The 22,732-nt window shown below is 40.0% G+C and overlaps 2 protein-coding genes across 4 annotated transcripts in view; both read right to left on the reverse strand.

The window, feature by feature from the left end:
- myot (myotilin) overlaps positions 1 to 11,761 on the reverse strand; it is a 56,935-nt gene extending 45,174 nt beyond the window's left edge. Inside the window, exons 1-2 of the mRNA XM_083915022.1 lie at positions 11,626 to 11,761; positions 2,630 to 2,681 (exon numbers count right to left, since the gene is read on the reverse strand). Of these exons, the coding sequence (XP_083771148.1) occupies positions 2,630 to 2,637 (8 nt within the window). The 5' untranslated portion in view covers positions 2,638 to 2,681; positions 11,626 to 11,761. The remainder of the gene's footprint in view (positions 1 to 2,629; positions 2,682 to 11,625) is intronic.
- A 3,812-nt stretch (positions 11,762 to 15,573) lies between these two features.
- Positions 15,574 to 22,732, reverse strand: part of LOC310948270 (mitogen-activated protein kinase kinase kinase kinase 4) — a 72,214-nt gene continuing 65,055 nt past the window's right edge. For all 3 annotated transcript variants that reach the window (XM_083915335.1, XM_083915336.1, XM_083915334.1), the window contains 2 exons: positions 21,760 to 21,899; positions 15,574 to 21,632 (listed from right to left, as the gene is read on the reverse strand). In XM_083915335.1, the coding sequence (XP_083771461.1) occupies positions 21,549 to 21,632; positions 21,760 to 21,899 (224 nt within the window). In that variant the 3' untranslated portion in view covers positions 15,574 to 21,548. The remainder of the gene's footprint in view (positions 21,633 to 21,759; positions 21,900 to 22,732) is intronic.

Here is a 22,732-nt window from a genome sequence, read left to right on the forward strand (position 1 = left end):
CTTCAGGGTCATCGCAAACCAAGAGACGAAAGTGGGCCAAAAAAGAAATCCATGCTGTAGAGAAAACACTCATGGACAACATCAACTCTGCAAAGGTTCCTGGGAAAGCCCAATGTTTGAAATGCATTGAGACGTCACCAAAAGACCTTAGAGACAGGAGTTGGGAGGCAGTAAAATTTTATGTCAAAAACCGTATAGATGCGTCTAAGCGTAAAAGGTAAGCGTTGACTGATTTGTGCTGAGTTGTGCAGTCAGATAGCAGATGGTTCAACAGTATCTGCAGCGGAGAAGCTCAAACCTGTATTTTTGTGTGATCTTCTTTGTTTTGTGTGTATGGACTCATCATGCTGCTGCAGAGGTTAGCTGTTATTTCCAGCAGCAGTAGTGGTTCAAAAATATGTTTAGTGGTTCTGCATCTACTTCATTGGTTTGCATCTACTTCATTGGTTTACATCTACTTCATTGGTTTAGCATCTACTTCAGTGGTTTGCATCTACTTCTGTGGTTTTGCATCTACTTCTGTGGTTTTGCATCTACTTCTGTGGTTTGCATCTACTTCTGTGGTTTGCATCTACTTCAGTGGTTTGCATCTACTTCAGTGGTTTTGCATCTACTTCATTGGTTTGTATCTACTTCTGTAGTTTTGCATCTACTTCATTGGTTTGTATCTACTTCTGTAGTTTTGCATCTACTTCAGTGGTTTGTATCTACTTCTGTAGTTTTGCATCTACTTCAGTAGGTTTGCATCTACTTCAGTGGTTTGCATCTACTTCAGTGGTTTGCATCTACTTCAGTGGTTTGCATCTACTTCAGTGGTTTGCATCTACTTCAGTGGTTTGCATCTACTTCTGTGGTTTGCATCTACTTCTGTAGTTTTGCATCTACTTCAGTTGTTTTGCATCTACTTCAGTAGTTTGCATCTACTTCTGTAGTTTTGCATCTACTTCTGTAGTTTTGCATCTACTTCTGTAGTTTTGCATCTACTTCAGTGGTTTGCATCTACTTCAGTGGTTTGTATCTACTTCTGTAGTTTTGCATCTACTTCAGTGGTTTGCATCTACTTCAGTGGTTTGCATCTACTTCAGTGGTTTGTATCTACTTCTGTAGTTTTGCATCTACTTCAGTGGTTTGCATCTACTTTAGTGGTTTTGCATCTACTTCAGTGGTTTGCATCTACTTCAGTGGTTTTGCATCTACTTTAGTGGTTTTGCATCTACTTCAGTAGTTTTGCATCTACTTCAGTGGTTTGCATCTACTTCAGTGGTTTGCATCTACTTCAGTGGTTTGCATCTACTTCAGTGGTTTGCATCTACTTCAGTGGTTTGCATCTACTTCAGTGGTTTGCATCTACTTCAGTGGTTTGCATCTACTTCTGTAGTTTTGCATCTACTTCTGTAGTTTTGCATCTACTTCAGTGGTTTGCATCTACTTCAGTGGTTTGCATCTACTTCAGTGGTTTTGCATCTACTTCAGTGGTTTGCATCTACTTCAGTGGTTTTACATCTACCTCAGTGGTTTTACATCTACCTCAGTGGTTTTTACATCTACTTCAGTGGTTTTTACATCTACTTCAGTGGTTTTACATCTACCTCAGTGGTTTAGCATCTACCTCAGTGGTTTTACATCTACCTCAGTGGTTTTACATCTACCTCAGTAGTTTTACATCTACCTCAGTGGTTTGCATCTACTTCAGTGGTTTTACATCTATGTTTTGTGATTTTGCACTTGTTTTAGCTGTTTTGCGTCTATTTTTTGTAGTCATTTGCATCTATTTATTGTAATTTTTGCACTTATTTTTAGCTGTTTTGGGTCTATTTTTCTGTCGTTTTGTATTTTGATTAATTTTACTGCTATTTCACTGATGCATATGTCAAGGAAGTTAAATTCTTTCATATCCTGTGCTTTTAACATGGCCAATGTCGCACCACCTGTCTTTCTTTTAAGTTTGATGGGTTCATACCTGTTATTGTTGTTAACTGACTTATAACATGCAGAGAGTAAATGAGCATATTGACAGTTCACCACCGAGTATGTTTTTTTTAAACACATACTGTATATACATATAATATTATACATGAAAAATAACTCTTTTTGTAACTTAACCTCCTCAAACATTTCTGATGAGTGGAATCCAATTTGTTAGTCAATATACAGATACAAGTATTAATAGTGTCTATAGAGATGCAATAAAAAATAACTAACAATTATATTCAAACATTCTTTCAAAAGATCTTAATTTGTTCTATAAAACTTATATTCCTTTCCAAATACAGTCTTGTAAGTGTATATAAAAATACTGTCTATGGAAAATGCGTAATAGTGTCACCTGGTGGTGGTCTTTGGTAACACACTATAGGAGCGTCCCCACCAGAATAGAAAAATCAGACAAATTTTAACTTTCTAAATTTGAGAATTTTTAATATTAAAGTAGATTTTTGGGGATAAAAAAAATCAACAAATAACTGTGGCATAAAATTTTGCCTTTATTCCATTACAAAATTTGCGTCCCCATGGGCAGCCTCCCAGGCAGGAGGTTTTTCACGTCCCCACGAGGTAATAAAAACACGTATGCGTGTGTGTGTGTGTGTGTGTGTGTGTGTGTGTGTGTGTGTGTGCAGGTCTAACTTACTGAGCCATGTTTCCGGCGCTCCAGGAGGCAGTGACCGAGGTTGTTTTACTCTCTACAAAGACAGAAGCAGAGTGTCAGACATGTTGTTATCACAGTGTCATGGAAACCCGTGTGTAACTGCCAACAGCTATAGCTTCATGTAGACCCTGTAAAAGAGCATACATGAGCTGCATGGGAAGAACTCTGCAGTAGTGAAGCAGTCCAGTATAACACCACCACATCACAGCCTTGAAAAGGGCCATCGAGTTGAATCATCAACAAGTAAAAATTCAAAAAGGTCTAATTTATTGCAGGACGGCTGTATTTGGTTGCTAAGGTTACTAGGTGTCTACATCTACAGATTTAGATTTGTAACGCACAGAACAGGATCTTTTGAAAGCACATGAATTATTATTGAGCAAACAAAAATATATTCAGTGCTAAAAACATTTCCTTGGGTATACTCTCCTATATTCCAATGGCGTTTTAATAGGTGGGTAATTGCAGTTGGATAGACCTCCAACCAATCAGAGCAATGAAACTTTGTAGTGCTGATTGACAGCTGCCCAACGTATTCTCATCAATGGGTTTGTATATCTTACAGTGGACGTTCTACAGTTTATATAACTATGTGAAACAGGAGTAAGATTTGAGATAGGTCGTTTCCAGCGCCCTCCTTGGCAGCAAGACATAATTCCAGTGAGCCTCCATCTTGGCACATTTGCGGTCGCTATGTGTGTTGACTTTTTTTTTCTCCTTTGTAAACTTTATTGAAACACATTCACCTCTCTACTTCCAGTATTCCCCCTACATGTTATCCTCTTAAATCCATACGCACACACACACACAGATGCACACGCACACACACACACATTCCTATTACACTTCTGCCTTTACTACAGGCCTGAAGTTGGAAGTTCCCAATTTCCGATTACAAGTGAACGCAGCATAACCGGCAGTGACGAGCACCTCCTGGGCAGACCAACCGCTGTTGACTGAGTTAGCATCACTAACATGGCGGCGCATTAACATCTATGGAGTGGGTGTCTCCACTGACACAGAGATTTAAATACTCAACAAATAGGCAACAAGTGCTTTCATTAGTGGGTCATATGTTCAATCGTTTAACTCACTCTTTGATAGATAAAGGTAGTAACTAAACAGACAACTAAATAGATGAAAATCTTACGGTTTATATCTTTAAATGGCTGCTAGAGGGTCACGTGACGGTTAAATTTTGGCAACAAAATTGCAGTTAAGTAACTGATTAAGTTTATGTAAAGTTCAGTCACCAAGGGTGAAAGGCCTGTGTTTTGGGACTCATCAGCCGCCCTGTCCAATGTGGATGTTGACACGCTGTCACCTGTCACCTTTCCATCTTTGATCCGGACCTAATTTGTACAGTAATAAATATGTGAATAACATATAAACTACAGGGCATTACTTTCCATAGTTATGTGTACGAATTGTAAACGAAGACAGCCTGACCTGCCAGAGTAATTGAGCAGATTTGTCTGGTTTCCAGGCTAGGGTACATTCTAAACCGTCAGACACTACACCACTGTTGGTAACACGTCCATATTAGGGAGTAGTATAAAGACGTATCAAGGAAGGTTTGGGTAGTGGATGGATCAAAGAAACAAATAAAGGACTCTACATAAGGAGACTTATGCTTGTGTCCTGAGTGAAACCAAAAGTCAGTCAGTTTTTCTTAGTTATGCACGTAAGTTAGCTTTCTTATGTAACCTTCCTTCTGCCACGTTCTTAACTAACATTAGTATTTTAACCCAAACCTAATCAAGTAACGCTTGTTTTGTTTGAACGCACAACGAGAATCCAAGAGCATTAAAAAGTGACGCCAAGTGATCCTGACCAAGTTAGCGGCGATCTTTACCCTGCAAATAGGTCACGACCCGCTGAACGTCCTGGTAGGTGTAGCATGCCCCTGCTCATCCATATCTATGAGGCTGATAACCACTGATAACAAACCAATCAATGGAGTCATAATAGAAACGGGTGCAACTTCCAGGTCAGAAAGGGAACATACCAATCTTAATCTACAATCTGCAAGTCTGTCAGACAACCTAACAGATCCTGTCTATGAAACTGAAACTGTACTGCCTGGTGAGAGTCATTTAGTACTTTCACTGGCAGGCCAACAAATGCATCGCTTCCCATGTACCAGATAACTAACTGTTTCCATCATGGTCTCATTTTGTTTAGCAATAGTATGGGGTATTACAGCTGATCAGTTATTTTACATCCAAAAAAGACCGCCACCGATCCCAGCTCGCTGCCCAACCTGGACCCAGAGAAGGAGTTGACAGGGGAGGCTGAGGTTCAGGTTTCCAGGCTAAATTAAACTCTGCCACCTCCTGAGCACAGCAGAGACTCTCTGACCTGAGATAAATCTCTGTGCCTCTGGTAACGAGGGTAAAAGTCTCCTCCACACTAGATATTTGCCCCTGCTCTTCCTTTAAAACCCCTTCAGTTTAGTTTCTCCTTTCTATCCGTCGGTCTTTCCGCAGCACACAACACCCGTGTGTATGCCCAGTTTCCCCTCACATAATCACAGCCGGGGTGTTTGTGTGTCTGTGTGTACTTTGGTTAAAGCCTCCTGTTGATAAAACAACAGCTGCTGCTGAACCCCTCCTGTCGGTTACATAACCAAAGGATTTATAGCAGCGGCAACAATCTGCATTCAAACATCACCTCTAATCTGTTGCCTTGCAAGCACTAGATGGATAGAGACATGCAGGAAGTGGTTGACAAGTTCAAACAAGCATTGTATGTGCTCCAGTTACGGAGTTACTCAAACTTTTGTATGAAAAAACACTGGATCTTACATTTCCCATAATGTAACTTGAAAGTGCCTTTCAATAGACCCTCCCTACCTGATAAACACCCATGTGTTTTACATGTGTTCTAACACAGTCATTCTGTCCAAGCTGCAACCTTCAAGGTTGAAAGATGAAGCCGACGCAAAAGTGCCGAAAAAATGCAGTTCCTCCAACGAACACTTGAGGCCGACTCCAGAAGCGAGTCATTCACCTTAGAGCCCCAACTTTACCCCAACCAAACATGGTTACAGCTAATTAATTTCTCTGTTCATGAAAACTGTACAAGGGCGAATGTTTATATAAGTCACCCGTTTAAATTATGTTAACGCATAAAGTTAAGCATGATTAAAGGCTGGCTGCTCCACCCACTTTTGGATAGCTGGGTGTTAGGTGATAGGTGTTAGCGGCGTCAGGCACTCTTCAGAAACCTATGGGTGACATCAATGAGACTACGTCCATGTTTTATACGGTCCATGGTTCTTAGCCGAGACATACCAGATGACATCATGATGACATCATCAGGGCTATTTTCTTTAAACTTAGGAAAGGACCCCACAAAAAGCTTCTCCATCAAAACAGCTTTAAAAAAAACAATCTATGGGTTTAAATTAATAAAATTTGATAGCAGCTATTGATGCTGAAATTTCAGTTTGGTGATGTACTTACAATATCCATCATTTTGTAGCAATGCGAGGGGCTCCCGACACATACCCTATATTAAACATACACAGTTCTGATGATGTTTATGACAAAATCCAACACAACCTCTTTCACATGATCTCATGCATGTGTGGAATCTAATGCAACGTTACCATAGAAATAATGTTAAGCGGTGGATATTAGCTGAACCAGATCTCACAGTCTGATAACACCAGTATTATTATATATCCACATATAAATGCATCGATCCACGCCCACTCTGCTCCTGTGGGACCCATTGTGAGTGTACTGTAGTCCCTGACTGACCTAATAAACTCAACCGGTGTCCTTGAGTCATGTGTGAAGCTGCTTTTGGCTCTTAATCTAAAATTTAAGAAACATATTGTACAAACAAATTCACACCACAAATAGCTCCCAACATACCTATCTGCAAATACACAACATAACACAACAAGCAGATGTTCTGCTATTGCAGTGGAGTGTTTTGACCTATGGCACACAACCCTGGAGTTTATGTGTCAATGAAGAATAATGGCTGGTATTTTGAACACTGCGTATCGTCCTGGGATGCCCCACCTGTTCTGCTGCAGGTGGTTGCACTTTCTCTGACAGTCAGAGTTGTGTATTACTGTGTTTCTGAGGACAGAGACACCTGTTCTCACCAGACGAGAGAGTTCGACATTCAGGATGAGTCATGTTGGGGACCTTGGTCATGCAGTTTCCGATACACACTGTAAAGTGTTCAGAATCCGGCAGTACCGAAACTACTGCAAGGTGATTTATGTGTCAGCTGTTGCCATAGAAATTTCCTCTTGCGTGCATAACTTTGGCTTGTATAATCAATACCATACATTACGTAACAGCATACAGTGTATAGAGTATATTAAGACAGTCAGATGTAGTGTTATTATTCATTTAAGAAAATGGACTGTCCTGAATTCTACTGACAGATTTTGATCCTGGTTGAAGAAGTCGAGCTTCCAGGAGAAAAGAGGAGGAAACCAACACCTACCCACAATCCACCTTGTTAAATTTAAACAAACCACCAACTGTGTAATTCTAGTACTTCATCCAACACCATGCATCCTCCAACGCCCAGCGGCTCTCAGCAATGGACAGATTTAGTCCAGCAGCAGAGCTGGATGAGTGTTGAAATGTACCAGTGAGCAAGCATTACATAAGTCTTCTTTGATCGACAGGACATCGGAATCTATGAAACAATAAAATCAGACAATACAGGAGGCTTACATCTAGTGGCCAAACAACAACCAAAAGAAATATTTATACACATGCACAGTGTGAAACTGGACACCCTGCATGCGTGCATATAACTGTGAATCATAAGAGAAACACAGCTGTAGCAGAACCACAACAATGAGCCTGGTATGAGTGAATGATGGGGAAGAAAATCAAATGCAAACAGATCACATTCTTCAGCTTATTGTGCATATACACTTTTTTTATTATGCAGTTCTTTATTTAATATAGCTCATATAATAATCATTTTAGTTTCCCGGAAAGAATTATTCAATTTAGTACCAGTTAAAATAGGAATTTCCTTCAAAGAAAAGTAATATTTATTCATTTATTTTGTCAGACGACCTGCTGTTCACTCACTATGTAAATCTCTGGGTTACACTTAATTGGAATAGTTGTAACAAATTAATTTGAAGAGCATTAATTGAAACGTCTCTTATTTCATAATTTCAAAATTGCGGACCAAAACAATTTAAAACTTAAGTAGCTTAGTTGAAATGACTCAGTGTTAATCTGGTTTAACAGAGGCCGTGGATAGCAGCCTCCTAGGATAAAGTCCCACATGTTTGTTTGACCCATCCATCCACCCCAACCTCCTCCCTGCAAGAACTTCACTTGGAAACACATCTGTGATACATCAAAAACCAACATAATCCAGGAGGAAATAAATTTCCCTTGTTTAAAATGCAGTAACGTTGTGTTAGAACGTAAGCTTTATGACGGGTCTGTATAGTATGTACTGTTAAAGTTAGTTATAAAAGGCAGCTTTGCACACTGGCTCTTCCAAGTAGCAGTGGGAGATGAGAACTTCATTTAAGTGCTTCATTATTCAGGATTGACAGAAATAACAAACTATAATACTCCTTCAGCTATGCTACCGTAGAGGGCAATGAAAATGCTAACAAGCTGATGTCAACAATAATAGCACACATCTGAGAAACAAACTATTGGACGGATTACAAGTTTTACCTGATGAGAGGGTGAAGCCATGGGATCACCAAAGTCATTCGGATTCATTGTCTGGGAACCATGAAGGTCTTTACAAGAGTGTGTGCCAATTGATTGGGTAGATGTTGAGCTACTTTATTTGATATGTGAAAACTTTGACCTGGTGGTGGCTCCACAAGAAAAGATAGGGAATCGCCAAACTCACGAAGACTGACACTCAGTACAAAGGATATGTGTACCAGATTACATGGAAATCCATCTGATTTTTATAACAGTATGTCACTAAAAAAGCAAAAATGCCAACCTGTTGGTGATGCTAGATGAAAAATCAGGGGATTATCGTTTTTTTGGGGGTTCCTACTCTGGGTACTATGCATGCCTCTACAAAGGGCAATCCATTCAATAGTTGATGAGATGCTTTAGTCTGGACCAAAGTGATGAACTGACTTTCAGACAGACCAACTAGCATGGCTGAAAAGAGGAGAATAGGAAAACATCAGTTCCAGTTGGTAACTTTAATCTGATCTTTGGATAGATTTTCTGTGCATACCGACACTAAACTTCAACCCTCACTGTACTGGCCCCACTTTAGGATTCAAATTTCTGTATGACCCCCTAAGAATATTGCCTACTGCAGCCTTCATTTTTTGGTTGTAATGTGATTTCAAAGGTATACTAGGAAGTAAAGAGGAGAATTCAAGAGTTGCATCATCCTGAATAAGCTCTTCACCCTCCATGTTCATCTCTCTGATTCTCCTCTCCTCTACTTGCCTGTTGGGGGACCAATTTAGCCCGGACTGGATCACCTGATCCTTCTATCCTCCAACCGCGGCTCAGAGGCTCAACACTGCGTCACATAAGCATGCCAGGCTTGCACTGAAACCCCACTCTGACACCCACTCAGCTTTGGCTGGTATGCCTTGTGTTGCCTCACCCTGCTGGCTGTATAACTGACACTTTTTCACTTCTACCCTTCAAACTCCCAAACGGATGTAACAGATTGACAGATAGATAGATAGATAGATAGATAGATAGATAGATATATAGATAGATAGATAGATAGATAGACATACACCAAGCTAATGCGCACAGTGAAGTTACAATCATACAACGTTCAACACACTCAGTAGGCCTATGTTATATTTGCTATGATAGTTTAAACACAGATGGCCCTATTCAATTGAATTAGCTACATAACGTTAGCTACAGTATGTTAGCTGTATGAGTAATCAACTCGTCTAATGGTAAGTTAGCAAGTTGACGTTACGTTAGGTAACATTACTTGCAGCTATTGCATTAAAATAAGATAACATACTGTGAATAAACGTGACTAAACTAAAGTACTGTGAGTATGGAAATTACTTAACGTGGACCTATTATGCTTTTCCTTAGTTTCTGTCATATATCTTGTTATAATGTTGGATGTTCATGCTAAACATGACCAAAGTTTTGAATAACGAGGTAAACGTATTTATGGGTAACCATTTAATGGGCAAATGTGCTTAGACTGCTGTCAACACCGTCATTCAAACTGTTTTTTCTGAAGGATTTTCAAATAAGGTTATCTGTTCCAGTCATGGCATGCCGGCCACGACCACGAAGTACAGCTACACACAGTGCCGGTACAACTTGCTGTTATTTTTTATATGAGGCTGCACGCTAGCAGCGAAGAAAGCTGTAATATTTGTTGCTTGCGTTGTTTATTACTCCCTAAATGAGAGCACGTGGCTGGATGTCCGGTTGTGTTGTGTTTGGTTTTTAAAGCGTTAATTGTGATTCTGACGGTAGGAATCAGTGCTGTATCTGCCAACAGCCCATGCTAACGACACTAGCTACATGCAATATGTAGTAATATGGAACAGCGGGGGAGGAGTCCAGGAAGTGCTTATCGGCAGAACATTAAAGCATGTAAATACTGTATATTCTAGTAAAAACGCAAAATACATTTAGGAAACTGAAAAAGAGTAGCCTATAATAAGACCTCTTTAAAATGCCCATCCTCGATAGATAGATAGATAGATAGATAGATAGATAGATAGATAGATAGATAGATAGATAGATAGATAGATAGATAGATAGATAGATAGATAGATAGATAGATAGATAGATAGATGATAAGTCAGTCACCAAGCTAATGCATACAGTATCGTTATAACCTTACAAAGTTCAACACACTTAGTAGGCCAAAGTTATTTTTACTATGATCATTTTGAACAAGATAACAGCGCCGGGCTACCCAACTGAATTAGCCACACAGTATGTTAGCTGTACAGGTAGTCGACTCATCTAATGGGAAGTTAGCAAGTTAACTAATTCAATTTTGTGTCATTTTAATGTAAGCTAACATGAAACATTAAAATGACAGAATGTGAATAGATGTGCCTTAAGTACTGTAAATTAAACTTAAATACATTAACTGGTCCGTTCTGCACTCTAAAATAACTTAATGCCAGTATGGAAATTACTTAGAATGCCCATTCTTGATAGTTAACATTATGTCTAACGCTAACTTTACATGCAGCCATTCCATTTAAATGAAATGATATACTATGAATAAAAGTGACTATAAGTGTTGTGAATTATACTTTAATTATGTACATTAACTCATCCTTAAACATCCTTTCAGCCTGAGTCACATCAGATTTTCATTTGTGATGATTATTGTTGAACAAAGACAACATCTCCCATGACCCCTGGTTACTTCAAGACGTCAGGAAGAACTCATTTTGGACACTTTGTGAGTACTCTACAGTATAATAATTGAATGCAAGTATGGAAATGACTTAAAATGCCCATCATAGATATATAGTCAGGCATATTGACACATGACACAGCATATAAATTTAGCTCCAGACAGATCATCCCACCTGTTTTCTTCTTTCTGACTGCAAACTCATTCACCACATTCAACACCACATCGGCTGCCTGCAGTATTAATAACATGCAGTATCAGGAACCTTATGGCTCTTGACCAAGTGAATTACAACATTTGATTATCTGATTACCAGAGCAGAGAGCTATGTAGGAACCGTGACACAGAACGTTCCTTTACCTATTTTTCACTCCTGTCAGAATTTGGAGTGTGTACTCCAGATATGTGCAAGAAAATGCTCAATATCTGGTGTGTGAGCTGAATCAGATGTGTGCCTCCGCCCTGCAGTGAAAGGATCTCGGTGTGACAGTATCTCATAGTTATGTTGCAATTCTAGTGTTGATCCAACCATGCACATGCCGAACAGGCCCAGCTGCACCCTCAACACACAGCTTTATCCCAACTGTAGAAAACTTAAACCAAAATATTCCCTTCCTTACCTGCCTGGCCTTTTCCCAGCAGACTATATAGAACAACACATGTATTGATCCAACAGGAAGTTTGAATGATCCAAATCCTAAACTGCTATGTGACTGTGTGGCTGCCAGTCATGGCTTGGTCGCTGGACGCTCCCTACTCTGGGCGAGCTGACACACACTTTTACACACAAACACACAGACTGGGGCTTGTGTGTGTGTGTTGAGGGGGGTTGTGGTGGTGGAATGAGGTTAGGAGGGAATCTGAGGCTGGTGAGGGGGATGAGAGGAGGGCAGGAGGGGTTCAGCTGGAGAGGTACTAAAGGGGCAAATTTAGAGCGGAGTATAGTGTTCGTCAACAGTGACAGACTCATTGCAGGGCAGAGCTCCAGGTCAAAGGCAACAGTGAAGCTCAAATCTGGTCAAACAGGGGCTTCATTCGTCTCTTTGTCAGGTAACATTAGCAGCTAACGCCAATCTAAACCAACCGGGGGTAAGTGTAGCTGTTCGAGAGATCACTATTGCACGTGGCAATCCTTTAGGAATCACAAAGAGTGTCCAAGAGACAGGAGCCAGGAAACCTGTGACTGGTGCCAGTGAGTCTTCAGGGGACACATGAGATGAGAGCTCTGGAAATGAGAGAGGCAGAGAGAGAGAGAGAGAGACTGAAAGAGACTTTCTTTAAAATCCAAACTTAAACACAGACAACCACACAAACAGAACTATGAGCATGCAGTGGAAAGTAGTAGTGTTGATAGCATATTCAGTCTTATCAAGTGATTAGCTAGCAAGTTATTGAGCACTACGTCCTTCTCTTAACTGCTGCATGCCTTCCCCTGACCCACACCTTAACCTAACCCCAATTAGGACAGAAACTAATTTAGTTAGTGCTGAACGCAGCCGCAGTGTAATCAATTCACACACTTGTGCATTCCTGTAGAACACGCATGACAAAATTGAAGACACAACTTGAAAATGCATTTCCTGAAAAGAAGTTGCAGACGCCTCACTCCATGTTCACGTTAAATGCGGAAATAATTAGAAGCGCGGTGCGATCACATCCGGCGTAAAGGCGCTAATAGACACACATTTGCGTCGGGTGATGCGAATGATTGGCAAAATTCTCTCCATTTGAAAGCCTATCACCATATTTATTGCTGAATGTGAGGGAAACATCTGCGGTTAGTGTTATTCACAGAGCTCTGTGCACATCCCGCTGATATCGTGAACCTGGATTTCTATCGTACCTGGGATTAAAAGGTACAAAGCAGCTAACTGGTTATTCCCGCCATGGTTGATGATGAAAAGACACGTTGTTGGTATCTTCGTGGAGCTCTTACTCCAATCCACTTACTCTGTCTAACCTGACTCGTCAGATTGTTTGTGATGGAAAAATGTTGCCATGTTATTATTAGTTCTATGTGAGAACTCTGGCTCTATTCATTGTTTTGTGTTTCACTGTGTAAACAGAGCGTGTTGAGGAGTAGGCAGGAGAGTCGGTGAATGCTATGGGAAGAGCCGAAATGACTTACTGTGTTTTCTAAATACATCACCATGACCACTGTAACTGTTCAACTGCATGTTTAAATGACTTGGCTCGACTTCCCTCAGAGCATGTCGAGACACTGGTGTTAAGTGTACTCTATGCTCTCTTGTACAAGAATAAATGTACCGTATCTCTCCGGAGTATAAGTCTCACCAGCCGAAAATGCAGAATAAAGAAGGAAAAAAAAATATATAAGTCGCACTCGAGTATAAGTCGCATTTTTTGGGGAAATTTATTTGATAAAATCCAACACCAAGAAAGGACATTTCATCTTGAAAGGCAATTTAAAATAAAAATAGAATAGAGAACAACAGGCCGAATAAGTGTACGTTATATGACGCATAAACAACGAACTGAGAACGTGCCTGGTATGTTAAGGTAACATATTACGGTAAGAGTCATTCAAATAACTATAACGTATAGAACATGCTCTACGTTTACCAAACAATCTGTCACTCCTAATCACTACATCTAATGAACTCTTCTTCCTCGCTGTCACTTCTGAACAACTCCGCCAACTCCAAAGGTAGACTCAAGCATTAGCAGGTAGCATCTTTTTTTTCACAATGCACTTCTGCCATGACCCGCCCCCGCCGAATTTTGATTGGTTGACGTATGTGTGTGACGATTGCTGATATACGCCTAGTCTCTTACGTGACTGAGATAAATAATAGCCCGGGCTATTATTTGATATTTTACGGTAATGTGTTAATAATTTCACACATAAGTCGCTCCAGAGTATAAGTCGCACCCCCGGCCAAACTGAAAAAAACTGCGACTTATAATCCAAACAATACGGTAGTTTTTATTATAACTTGATTCTGGTTCCAAACTGGTCCTCAAGTCACAAGTTTTTCTAACAGTTTGTTACACAGAACCATCGGAGAAGCCGTCACTAGTCAGCCACCAGTTTGGAGGTGATGGCTGCCAAATGACTGACTAGATACAAAGTCTGACCTTCCACTGGATGGCCATCTCTGACCAAAGACATTGAAAAAAACTACAATTCCCTACATACAAATGCAAAAGGGTATTAACACCAAGAGGAATAGCTGAATGATATGTAGTTTTTCTAATGCTAAGTTCCCACTACAAGACTTAAGTGCGCTGGTCTAACTGCACAACTTTCTGTCTTGTGTCTGAAGTATTGAGGGTTTTGTGTTTTTTTCACACTACTAGCACTGATGGCGAGATCTTTCACCAGGAGGAATCCCCAATGTGTGTCTAGTCTCCAAACTGGATTTTTTAATACAGTTGAAAACTCAATGTGTTTGAATTCAATCTTCAAGGGTGCCTTGTGCTATCTATCTAACATCTATCTATCTAACATCTATCTATTTAACTATCTATCTAACATCTATCTATCTAACATATATATATTTAACTATCTATCTAACATCTATCTAACATCTATCTATCTAACATATATCTATTTAACTATCTATCTAACATCTATCTATCTAACATATATATATGTATCTATCTATCTAACATATATCTATTTAACTATCTATCTAACATAAATATATCTATCTATCTAACATCTATCTATCTAACATATATCTATTTATCTATCTAACATATATCTATTTATCTATCTAACATCTATCTATCTAACATATATCTATTTATCTATCTATCTAACATATATCTATCTACCTTTTTTAAAGCAGGCATCTCCAACCCTGCTCCTGGAGGGCCGCTGCCCTGCGTGTTTTAGGTTGCTCCCTGCACCAACACGCCTGAATCTAATTCTCATGTTCATTATCAAACAGTTGAAGCTCATCACAGGTTTGAAAATCATTAGACTCCGGTGTGTTTCTGCAGAGAGAGACCTAAAACATGCAAGGCAGCGGCCCTCCAGGAGCAGGATTGGAGACGCCTGATCTATAGTGTCTCAGAGTCTGTCTGCGGCTGCACATATATTGAAGTTGCAATTGCAGCAGGAGCCCACTCCCCTGGTTTCCCCTCAGCCCTGTCTTGTGCTCTCATTGGCTGTTAGATGTTCTTCAGCCTGTTAGATATCTGGAGTGTGTCTGGGGGCCAACCCCGATTTGCCTCCGACGTTAGGCTTTTGTCAGGGAGCTCCAAAAGCTGTCTGAGAGCATAAAATCCGGTCAAGTTGGGTGGTGGGTAATGCCGTAATTATTTGTACTGCTAGAATGATAACCATGGCTTTGAATAGATCATTTGACCTTAAAAGACAAAAGCATCAGCTGTAGATTCATAAGGAAATAAAAAGCAAATACTCCTGCTGACGGTGTTGTACCAACAAGGACAGTCTTTTGTCACAATGACAGATGCAGTGGGTTCAGCAGACAGAACTGTGAGTCAGTGTTGTCCAAGTGAAGTTTCTGATGAGTCATTGTTGAAATGCAGCAGTAGGCGGATAAACAACAGTAAACAACAACACGCCACTTAAAATTTTTATTGTTGTCTCACTGTCTTTTACCTTTTTACATGAAAACAAGTTGGTGCGTGTTCATCTGGAAGCAGGAGCGTTACAGTATATGATGCATCAAACATAGGTCCAGTGCAAAGAATACAACATAGTATCAACTTTATAATGGGAAAGAAATGAATTGGTTAAGGGAATATAGATTCTTAAATATATATCTATATAATATTTGGTATCTTTAGAATTTACAACGTATAAGAAAACACATATTGCAAGAAAGCAGGTTCTTTTTTTTGAGAGTTGGGTAACTTTGTAAGTGCATCCACATTATGCTGTCAGTAATTATAATCTCATGGTTAAATCTTAACTTTACCAGTTATAAGTCTAGCATTTATATCATTAAAGAAAGGTAGAAATCTACGCCTGAACAGTTTAGAATCACCGTCTCTCTCCTTCACATCCTGACTTCCTCTTCTTCCGTCTCCTCATTATAACCATTAGTATCTATAAATCAATCCATATGTGCAGTTTGGCCCCCTCTGTTGAAATGTTGACCCCATTAGCATGTTAAATAACTTTCTTTTCTTTAAACTACTTATTTCCACCATTTTCTTAAGGATCATTGTAGGCTACTGCAAAAAAAAATCCATCCATATTCCTTCTAGTAGCCGACACCTGACTCAAGCCTCCAACCATCTCCTCTAACTCTACCCGTTCTACCATTGCAGACTGACTTACTGAACACCTGTTCCCATCTACATCACACCCTCCCACACAAATACACACTTTCTTTAGAACTGCACAGCTCATACAGAATTTTGCTCATACACAGGCTGCAAAATATCAGCTGTAGCCCAAAAACAGTGCCATCTTTGAAATCAGAAATAACACACTCTTCCTCTAATTAATAATCAATAATACGCAGCCTTGATCCCTTCAATATCCTCAGGTGTTTCGTCTCTACGGCTTACGGTGGATACTGGAAACTTTAGATTTATATTGCTGTGTAACTGACATTACAGTCAGGTCATTGACTTCATAAGTCTTTTCTACTTGTACTGTTACGCTAGGTTTGTCCAGCTTATTCTCATCCCCAGGGTGTCAAATACCGCCATTTTGTCAAGACCCTCTACATTGGATACGGGTGCACAAGGCACCCTTAAGCGTCTGTAGGAAACGCAGCTGTAAACCCATCTGCGTCAATATTGGACCCAGAGCAGGTTCTCCCGAAGTAAGAACAAGGTCAAGGTGATGGTTGGGTCAGGTGTGATTTGTTGCGTTAACCACGCAGAGGGAAATATTAACTTTTTTGTCCCCCAGCCAAATTGCTAGTTAATGTTCAAATTTCCGCTCAATCCCCATGTTTAAACCAGCCACCGCAGTGGCACATCACATTTTGACGCACAGGGCTACCCAGTGAGTTGACAGAAGTGACACCAAGGGGTCCTGACAAAGCGGGCGTACTATGTGTGAAGCGTTGGGATGACAACAGGTTGTCTTGTAGCCAGCAAAATGTACAAAGTTATGCTTTAACAGATCATAGCAAACATTGTTAAACACATTTGAGTTGCTTTGTATTAACGTTTTTCTGCATCGTGTTTCATCCCACTTCACCAAAAACAAGGGTTGGGCCAATTATCAAGACTCTGGTAGTGACACTTGACACGAGAAAGAGAGACAATGAAAGCTACAGAAGGACTAAGACATCAGGAGAGAGATGGTAAAGGAGAGAGTTGAGCACAAGACGCGGAAGGAATAGAAGGCAGCGTTGATAAAGAAGAGAGGAAAAGAGTTAGTGGGAGAGTTAGAGATGTGAGTCACCACAGGCTTGAAACAGAATCTATCATCTTAACCAGTGGAAGGTGTAGGCAGAAATGCACTGATCTCTCTCTCTCATTAGTGGAGCTAGACTCAAATGTTCAGCAAAGGAAGACAGTGCAGGAGAAGACTGTCTTGTCTTGTCTTGTCTTTAATGTGTGGCTTTAGATAGCAAATGGATTAACCCATATATATGATTGGGTGTGACTCTGGCTCTGGATAGCTTGTAGCAGAATTGACTCCTATGTTGCTTCTCAAAGCAGGATGAAGAACAAACAGATAAAAAACGCTTTGCCACATCAAACGACAAAGCGGAGATCCTTCCATGTATCACTGTCCCCCATGACATGACAACGATAAACCACTGGTGCTCAAACATTTACATTATTGCTTTAAAAAGTTGGGACGTGAACGAAATCAAACTGTCACGACATTCTCACAAAGAATTAAAGAGTTAAATTACAGGGCTGATTAATGGGGGGATTCATTTGGTAACCTGTGCTCACTACAGTAGCATCACATGTACTGTTGCATGTTGGATAGTGGAGTGCAGCACATACAGGCGTTGTTACTGTGCATCGTCTGTGTAAATGTAAGGTGGAGCTGAACACACGATGGAACCACTGTAGTAGTTTAGGGCTAGTTTTGGTCTGGTCTCCTCACTCCTCTGGACTCTAATGGCCAGGATCTTGGTCAGGAACTTGGCCAAACATTTAACCACTGACCACAGCTGACCACAAGCTAGCACAGTGTCTGATTCTAGCTATGACATGTACCACATAGACTGGACATCTGAAGTCATGTCAGGTTTTGAAAATAAAAACAAAACTCAACATTTGTGTCTTTTTTGACATTCATTCAACGTGTCTATTGAGTGCCAAAAATGTGTTTTTCACATTATTTTGCAGTTGTTGTCAGCGGCACAGGAATGAATGTGTTTCCGGTGTCTTTATCTTTTGAATTAATGTCTTTTGACAACATATTCTGAATTACAGTGTGTGAAATATAGTTGTGCCATTGTTTTTTTATTTTATGTGGAAACTGTACACAGCTAAGCAACTGTGTACCATGAGAAAAAGTGACATATTTTGTTGCTGCTAGCCAAACCTCTGTACTATTTTAGCCATATGTTAGCTAGCTATGTAAGCTAGAAAATAAGCTAGCTCCCTTTGTTCAGAAATTCACTGTAGCCCGTTAGCTAAAAATGTTTAAAAACGCTTTTCCTAGCTAGCAAGTCTGCGTTTATTAGCCTGTAAAGATTAGTTCTTCCATGCCCTGTATTGTCTGCTATCTTAGTTTCCCACTGAAACAAACGCTGTAAGAAATTTGGTAACAACAACAGTCATTATCAGAAAGTTCATTTTCCAGTTTAACACATTCTCACAGAACCAGCTGCAATCTTTATATCAAGTCCATAATAAAAACTCAATGTATCACTGAATATAAAACATTTGGCACAAATTTTGACAGCCTCAACATTCAATAGTAATAGACCTACTGTGCAGAGGATTATATAACACAGAATCTGATGAAGGACATGATGGTAGGCTAGAACTAATGAAAATGGACAAATTGAAAATTCACATTTGAAGGTAAAACTAATGCTTTCCTCCCTGCAGCTCTGTCTGAAGCATACATGTAAGATATTAAAATGAACACTTGCAACATTAAATTGCATATATTTTGTTGCAAGATGCATTATTCCTGGGATCATTTTCAGGTGTCTAATGGGTTGGTCAAGGTGGCATCTTTTTACAGTGTATAATATGTTCAACATCTATGTTTTGAAAATATACATGATCTTTCCAAATCAAATGTCAGTCGTGATGTTAATTCTTTTACACATCTAAATACAATGAAGCCAATATATCAAAGCATTACTCTTTGGTTTCTTGCTTTGAAGATCATTGTGAAAGTATCATGAAAAACAGAGCAAATACAGTAACGACAGGCCCAGCTCATTGCATCTCATCGCATCCAGGCTCAACAAAAAAGTGACCCTTCAAAAAACATGTTGGCTAGTGTAAGAAATACTGATCCAAAGCCAAAGGCTATCACTTATAACTTCAATACACTGACTACTGAATGGCTTAAACGGTTCCGCTTTGAAACAATTCAAAAGAGGATATATTACAGGAAACATGTACAAGGTGGCCATTGTGCAAAGAGCCTGACTTCTACAGGTTAGTAGAAAATCAACCACAAAACAGAATTCACCTGATACATTATTTGATTTTAACGCTTTGACCGGGAGCCTTCAGGTTCACTGTTGGTAGCTCATTTTCCCAAACACTGACTTTCGAGGATCATGGAAACAATCAAATGTATGTGAACTCTGTTCTGGGATTGAATTTCACATTCACGAGCCTATAATTCTGTACACATACATAAAGATGGCTTTTCAATTACAAAATATTTAGAAAACAGTGCGTCTTACAAGAATATGTACATCCTAAGCTGTACAAAACAGATGCAGTTAATTCTAAGCCTGTTACTGTGGAGTTGTTGTTTACAATGACGGAATAATAAGACTAAAATGATATGGTCCAGATCTGTGGTGGAGGGAATGCAAACTCGAAACTAAGAGGACAAGAGTGGTACCGTATAATGACCGTGTCAGGAAAAAAACCATACTTAAATCATTTTTATGCAAAGTGTGCAATGCAGCAAGTATCACAAGAGACAATCTTTACTTAATTGGCAACTGATTTCAGGCTAGAAAGAGAGCAAATTGGACTTAAAGCTGATAATAAGGAATAACCTAATGAATAGTAACTCACTGAACTATGTCTCCACGCCAGAAAATCAATTTTGACAATTTGCCTCATTATAATTGTTCGCATGGACAGTATATTTACAGCTAACGATACAGTTAAACAGAACTGATTGGATCTATGCTGTGTTGGATGCCACAGTATACTGACTTACTGTCACTTCAGACAAGAGAAAAGGAAACTCATTTTTCAGTGAGAAATTTGATAGTGCATAATACAACACTGCCTAATAATACAGAATGAACAGAATGAGGATTCAGTACAGTAACTGACTGATTTGTTTGGGTCCTCCTTATAGCAGTGAAGAAGAAAACACTACTGAAGAACTTCATAAATAACACTGCTCAGGTGTTGGACACACATGTGCTTCATGGATCTGGACATTGATTAAAGGAAATCATCAGGGGGAAAATGGCAGGCAGTGAGGACAAAATGTGGAATGGCATACAATAGTTGTCCTACTTAGTCCACATTTTGCTCTTTGAAATATCCTGATGATGTCCACGGAGTGAATGAAGGACTTCTGTTCTTCTAGTTGCACTACCCTTAACGCATTCTGCTTGCATGAAGACAAAGCAGACAACAGCTGAACAACAGAGAAGGAGAATAATTACCCAAGACTTGACTTCATCAGGTTTATCCAGTAACACACCACAGTCGGGCGTTGTCAAAGCAAGTACGAGTGAATAACTGATAAACACATAACTAGCTGAGTAACTGATACGAAGGAGTTCTTTAGAGAAACAACAAAAAGCGTTAAGTGATCCAGGAGAGATGAGCTGAACGTGGAACAACTGCTGACCCCTGAGGAGGGACGGGATCTTGAGGCCAGATGTTCGCTGATGATCTGGTGTTAGACGTCGTAACACCATCGACATCAGTTATGCAAAAAATATTAATGGACACAAAAGGAGTCTTGGTTTCTGCCACACTGGTGCAGTGATGGTTTGCGGCCTGAGATAGACTCCGGGTTACTGTGGAGTTCAGACATGAGAGCATGCTCTGACTGCTCTTCACGTTATAGATGCTGACACTGCTCATTGTACCTTTTGGCACTCCCGTGGATGGGTGAGTTGGCAGTGAACTAAAGCGCCTTTTCACTGTATTTCAGGTCTAGATGTTTGTCTGGCTGCAGCTGAAGGAGGGCTGATTCTGGCATTCAAGGGTGGAGTGATGGATTCAAGCAGTTTTATTTCTGCTACAGCCGGTGTTATGACCGATTGAGCTGTGGACCCATGTGAACTGACATGAACACTAGACAAGACAGAGTGATGGCTCCAGGAATATTTAGTTGATCTATCCATGGAGATGAACATCAGTTGGCACAAATCCAAAGAGGCATCACCAGGCAAAACCCAGAATAATGAAGGCAGACGCCACCAGTTGATCCCAGAGAAAAAGGTCCAGTAGTTTACCAGTTGAACAGCGAGTTCTGTCCAAGAGTCATGAAGTAAATCTGACTACTGCCTCCTGACTGCACCGAGGCAAAGAAGACCTGCAAGGAGAGAGACACAGACTTAGGAATTATATTACAAGTTAACAATATCTTCACAAATACATCTTACTTTGTTGCACGTTCAACCAGATACTTAAAAGTGGATCTAAATAGACTTAAGTCCTACCTTGTCATTCCTTTCGCAGAGGAACTTGAGTTTCTGGGCCTTTTTGTGCATGAAAACTCCCTCCAGGTTCCCTGTGTTGGCTGACCTCAGCTCTATGGCCTTTTCTCCCCAACCCATCACCTGGTTGGACTGAAGGTAGGCTGGAGACAAAGAGATGCGGGGATATGAGGCGACAGAAACAAAAGAAAGACAGCTATAACAAACTCAAGGAAATAGGAGAATTGTGTGTGTTTATGAGTTAATATATCCCCTACCTGCTATAATGAAGGCTACTGGACCAATAAGAGGGATAAGCAAATATGGATACACTTCAGTATAGCAATATCATGTTTTTTCATACTGTATCAAATTTCAAAAACACTATTGATTTTTAATGAACCCTCTGAGACCAGCAGGGGGCGCTTGCTACCATGGCCGACATTATCGTCTTGAAGAGGCTGTAGCAGGTTTGATTTTAAAGTTTAAAGTTACGGCAAAATTTTGGCGAGGGAAGAACTGGTATGACCATTTTCAAATTGGTGCTTTACCCTCTGACATCAAGATATCTGAATGAAAATAGCTTCTATGGGTACCCACGACTCCCACCTTTGCACACACGCCCATAAAAAGCTCATTAAAAAATGCAGTTTTATTGCTTATTTTAAATGGTGTGTTTGGTGTATAGCCATGGTGCATATGGTAATGTGTTCTTGAAAATATGACAGCTATCCTAAAATTAGATGGGGGGAGGGGGGGGGGTATATAAATATATATATCTATATATAGAGTATATATAGATATATATCTGAGATATATTGCAATATATTGAATTGTAACTTCATTGTAACACACACACACGAACACGAACACGCACACGCATACGCACACACACACACACACACACACAGACACACAACCACCTTATTTTAGCTCACCCTGTCCCGAATCTGTCTCTTCAGAATCTGGTTCAGGGTCAGTTTTCAGTGCAATAAAG

This window comes from Echiichthys vipera (assembly GCF_963691815.1).
Source record: "Echiichthys vipera genome assembly, chromosome: 6".
Taxonomy (NCBI): Eukaryota; Metazoa; Chordata; class Actinopteri; order Perciformes; family Trachinidae; genus Echiichthys; species Echiichthys vipera.